General features: G+C 38.2%; 1 protein-coding gene across 1 annotated transcript; it reads left to right on the top strand.

Moving 5' to 3' along the window:
• The first annotated feature begins 230 nt into the window (after positions 1-230).
• On the top strand, positions 231-1947 carry LOC127348137 (uncharacterized). The gene is made up of 3 exons (XM_051374230.2): positions 231-626; positions 805-997; positions 1640-1947. The coding sequence occupies exons 1-3, from the start codon at positions 289-291 to the stop codon at positions 1667-1669; spliced, it is 561 nt and encodes a 186-aa protein (XP_051230190.1). The 5' UTR covers positions 231-288; the 3' UTR covers positions 1670-1947.
• The last annotated feature ends 2855 nt before the right edge of the window (positions 1948-4802 follow it).

Here is a 4802-nt window from a genome sequence, read left to right as displayed (position 1 = left end):
CTAACGACCCTCCTGTGTACTCTATAATACTCCAAAGTATCATACATCTCACATGGATCTTTGGAGCTTTCTTTCCTTGAAAGGTTGTCCGACTACAATAAAACAGAAAAAAGAACGACGGACGCCCTCCATGGTCATTCAGTGATAATATATGGTGTCACACTAACACTATTAGTCCTTGAAGTCTATAAATGGAACCCTCATGTTCACTATCTCTCACAGCACACAAGAAAGAAAGAAGCAGTAAGCATTTAAAGGCATCTCCCTCCTGCTCCTCCTCCCAAAGCCATGGCCAGGACTCCTAAAAGTGCTCTGTCCCTGCTACTCGTTTCCAGTTTCATTCTAGGCGCCATGGTGAGTCTATGCTCTTCATGCCCTACTAGCTGTGAAACAGAGATAGTTTGGACCTTGTACGCGCGCCAAATTGGTAAAGGGGATAACAGGAACCAAGAGCAGGCAGTTCCCCCAGTGAACAATATCACAAAGTTTGGTGAAATCGTCGTCAACAATTGGGCTGTGCTTGATGCACCTGTACCCACCGCAAATATTGTTGCTCATGCAAGAGGCACACACATGATGGCTGGTGACTGGTTCACTTCTCTCAGCATAGTGTTTGAGGGAGCAAGGTATTTTTTCTTATACGTTGTTTGCAATAAGTTACCTACGTTTCTTGTGTTGAACTCCAGCCACGGGATGCGCTTGACTTGCAGCTGATTTACATTGCTTGATTACATATATTCTAGTCTTAGAAGGATATTAAGATTTTTTAATCAAAACTTTGACATATCGTATTAATGTGTACAGGTTTAATGGCTCCACACTTCAAGTCATGGGGATCACTGATGCACAAGGCCAGTGGGCTATTGTTGGTGGCACTGGAGAATTGGCTAGGGCAGATGGCACCATCAAGCACAAAATAGTACCCCCAACGCCGACAACGTCGATAAATGAAAACTATAGACAGCTTGATATTCATGCTTTCTACTCCCCACCAGCGGTAAATAGAATTTTAAAAAACAAATCTATGTTACTGATTTCTCCATTTGGTCTACACATGCATGAAAATAGTCAATTATTGTCTTTGAAACACTAATTTCTACTATGATAGAGAAACTCATGGATTTAGTTATACCCAAGTCTCATATACTACCATGTAGAAAAGTTAGAGTTATAGGAAAATATTCACCCACACCAAATGAAGCAATACATTTGGGATTAATCTTCAAGTGTCCAAGCGAATATTTTATAGATCATAGGTAGCTCAGGGACCTGTAGCCACGTCTCATATACTATACCATCATTCAATTTTCAATGTAACAATTTTTTATTTCATAACTACAAAACCTTTGTCTATTTTAATCTAATTCACATTCTTGTTAGAGTATAATCAAACTTTTGAATCTTAGATAACTAACATTAGACTTTTTAGTTTGATCAGGTGCAAATTACAACAATTATATATATTTGCAGTATTCTATTAAATATTTAGTCAATTGTCTTAAACATTATACAAATAGATATGTAAGTTCCACAGTTGATTATTAGCGGTTCTATGAAATTTGGACCCAGTCTATTATTTTGCAACATAGTATGCAGTAAGTGAGATACTTTACTCATAATTTTCCATTATCTCATACAGGTTAATGCAAACTTTATTGCCGATGTATAATTCCATCAGGAGTTTGTTGATGTTGTATACCTGTACCCGATAACGTGACGAGAAGTACTTCATGTGGTTGTTGGCACTGTCATCGTGATCTTTTTTAATTGTGGTTTTGTTGTTGGTATTGTTGTTATTTCTATTTGAAATATTTTGTTTACAAACGTGGTGGTGTTTTGTATTTTGTCTTGTAACTTTCAGATTTGGTCTTTTCTGGGTCATATCCTTAGATATGGCCACAAAAATTTGTCAATTGTTTGAATAAAGGGTGGCAGGTTTTTTTTGTTTCTCACGGGTGTACTGTATTCACCGACATTTGTGCACACCTGGTGCACACTAGCCATAAAAGCTTGTAAGACGTACAGAAGAATGCTTCCAAAATGTGTTCTTTGAGAGGCTTCCAAAGTTGTCTTGCTAAGAAAAAAACAATATAAACTCTAAATTGTGGCCAAACTGGTGGACATGGTGGAAAAATTGTGGGAGTTGCCCCCTCTGCAACATGTGGATGAATTGGCAGCCCTTCTTCTCTAATATTTCAGGTTCACTGTTAAAATTTGCAAGGAGATCCTTGCTTGGAGTGGTATTTAGGGCATGGCTCCGGAGCTTTGGACCAACGAACCTGACGTCAAACATTTCATGGACAAAGCTTGCACTTCAAAGGGATGGAAAGGAAGCCGGTCGCCTCAATTATCATGCTCATCTCGTGCAAAATTTCGATAGACCGAAATGCTAGAGTTTTGCTTACACATCCTCAACCGTGAACATCGTCATCTCTAGAATCAAATACAAGGCCAAATCTTGGAGACTAGCTACGACGAAATTCCGAGTAATGTAATTTCAGAAGAGTAGGCTAAACTTCAAAAGTCACAGGGCTTTCCCTAGGGAAATGCTGTAAAACCTTCTTCTCTGTTAATGAAAATGGGAAGTATTCTGCCCTATTTTAAAAAAGAAGAAGCATAGTAGCAGAGAGAATTTAGCATCCAACCATCGATCGTGCTCGAGTCAGCACCCAATAGTTATCATCTGATACACAGTGATAGCATACAAATTTACTTGACACGTTATGAAATTTGAAATTCAAATATATCCCTTTTTTGTCGGTAGGGTCACTTTATTAGTAAGGGAATATATTATTTTTGCATGGTAACCAGAAATTTCGATCGACCAAAAAGTTCCCCAGTCTCTTACAGATTTAGTATGCACATACGGAGGTTAGTATCTAGTATCTTCGTATAAGCTGCCTTGGGGTAGAGTTGGAGATAATATTTGATAGCTTAGCTACAGGGGAATTCTATGTATATAAGAATATGAATATTCGTGACTTGCTTAGCCTTAGCTATGAATTGAGGGGCCAAGGGCTGATTAATTAAACCAGCCTAGCAGTGTACGACATCTAGACATATGCTTACAAGGATTGCTGAGTGCATAGATCGATCAATGCAACGTGCATGTCCATGATTACGCTTGGTAAAAACTTCGTAAAAGAATATTCGTGGCTAGGAAGTCATCTAAATTCATAATATTTATTTTATTTCATAAAAACTCATCTAAAACTTCAACAATGTATATTTACTTGCTACAAACACATGCACAATTCATTAAAAAAACTATTTGTGGCTACGAAGTCATCTGAATTCATAGCAACACATTAACTTGCTAGGTACATCTAAAAAAATATAATTTTTTTATTTACCATGAACCCATCAAGTATTCATACAAAGTATTTACTTGGTTTTAACCATCGCAAGAAAAATTCATCCAAAATTATTTGCTTGGTAGGAACTCATATACTATATAAGAAAATGATTGCTTTCTAGGAAGTCATCTAATATTCTTAAACAAGAAATTACTTTTTAGGAAGTAATCTAAATTTTGTACAAAAAATATTTACTTTCTAATAAATCATCTAATATCCAGGAAAACTATTTCCCTACGAAGAACCCTTGTAACAAGTAGTAGAAAATATTAATTGCTAGGAACTCAGCTAGTATTCAAAAAAATATTATTTGGTTGAAGTCGTCTAATATTGATACAAAATGTTTTCTTGCTTTTTTTTGTGAAACATAGTACAGTTACATTCCGGAGAAAAAAAATCCTACAACAAGCTAGAAAGAATCTCAAGTTGTTCCACCGACATCAAGAAAAAAATATTATTAGTACATCCTGATACCTATGGTATGAGAGAATAGTTTAAATACATACTCTATAACAAAAGATTTGAAGGATATAAAATCCTGCAAAAATACACATCTTCACATACTAATTATCTACAAGAAGTACGTCTAGTTATGTACAAAAGTACATCTACACAGCTGCGCTTAGTAAACAATAAACAATATGTACACTTGCAAATTATGGATGTAAAAAAGCATGTCTGCACTTACAGATTATACACAGAAAGTGCATCCCAATGATAATTATTTACGTCCCGCTGCTAGGCAGCCATATTGGGATCATTCTTCTATGCCTCTCCTGGCAGCCGGCGACCTGCCTTCAAGACTTGCTCAGCGTCGCCGTCGGCATGCAGGCTGTGGAAGACCTGCTGACGCAGGGAATCATGGCAGATGCTACAAGGGGTAGATTAAAGAGTAGGGTAAGGTGGCGTAGGAGAATCCGGGATCGAGAGTGACACACGACATACTTAGGTTCACGTCCCCTCAGTGAAGATCACTATATAATGCTAGTAATCCAATATATGATCATAGTTGTGTTACAAGGGAGCCGCCGTAGACGGGGGAAGCTGTGTCTATCTAAATTTCTAAATATGGCGTGCCTCCAAAGGGTGCCCCTGCCTAGCTTTATATATGTAACCAGGATAGGGTTTACAAGTGTTAACCTAGAATCTGCCTTCTTGTACTCCAAGACGCTATTATGTGCGGGTCCATCTTACCGAGCAATCGTGTTGGGCCACCTCCATAACGGGCCGAACTAAATAGACTAACTGTGGCACCCGACGGATTATACCCAGGCCAGTAGCCCCCAAGTGTCTTGTGGAGTTGTAGACTCGCGTAGAGACTTATCAGTCGTAAGCTTAGTCGCAGCCGACAAGTGTATAAGGAGATTTCAGAAGTGCATCAAGTCAGCATATTGCAGTCGTAGTCGACATGTATGTCGAGTGAAGCCATTGAACCGGAAGTGCATC

This window comes from Lolium perenne, chromosome 4 (genome assembly GCF_019359855.2).
Source record: "Lolium perenne isolate Kyuss_39 chromosome 4, Kyuss_2.0, whole genome shotgun sequence".
NCBI lineage: Eukaryota > Viridiplantae > Streptophyta > Magnoliopsida > Poales > Poaceae > Lolium > Lolium perenne.
Note: the sequence above shows the minus strand (reverse complement) of the source record. Positions and strands in the feature narration are given on the sequence as shown.

Excerpts from the sequence above, each read along its gene's own strand:
- LOC127348137 (XM_051374230.2), top strand. The coding sequence starts at position 289 with ATGGCCAGGACTCCTAAAAGTGCTCTGTCCCTGCTACTCGTTTCCAGT. Across the intron at positions 627-804 it reads ATAGTGTTTGAGGGAGCAAG|GTTTAATGGCTCCACACTTC; the intron begins GTATTTTTTCTT and ends TAATGTGTACAG. Across the intron at positions 998-1,639 it reads CTTTCTACTCCCCACCAGCG|GTTAATGCAAACTTTATTGC; the intron begins GTAAATAGAATT and ends TATCTCATACAG.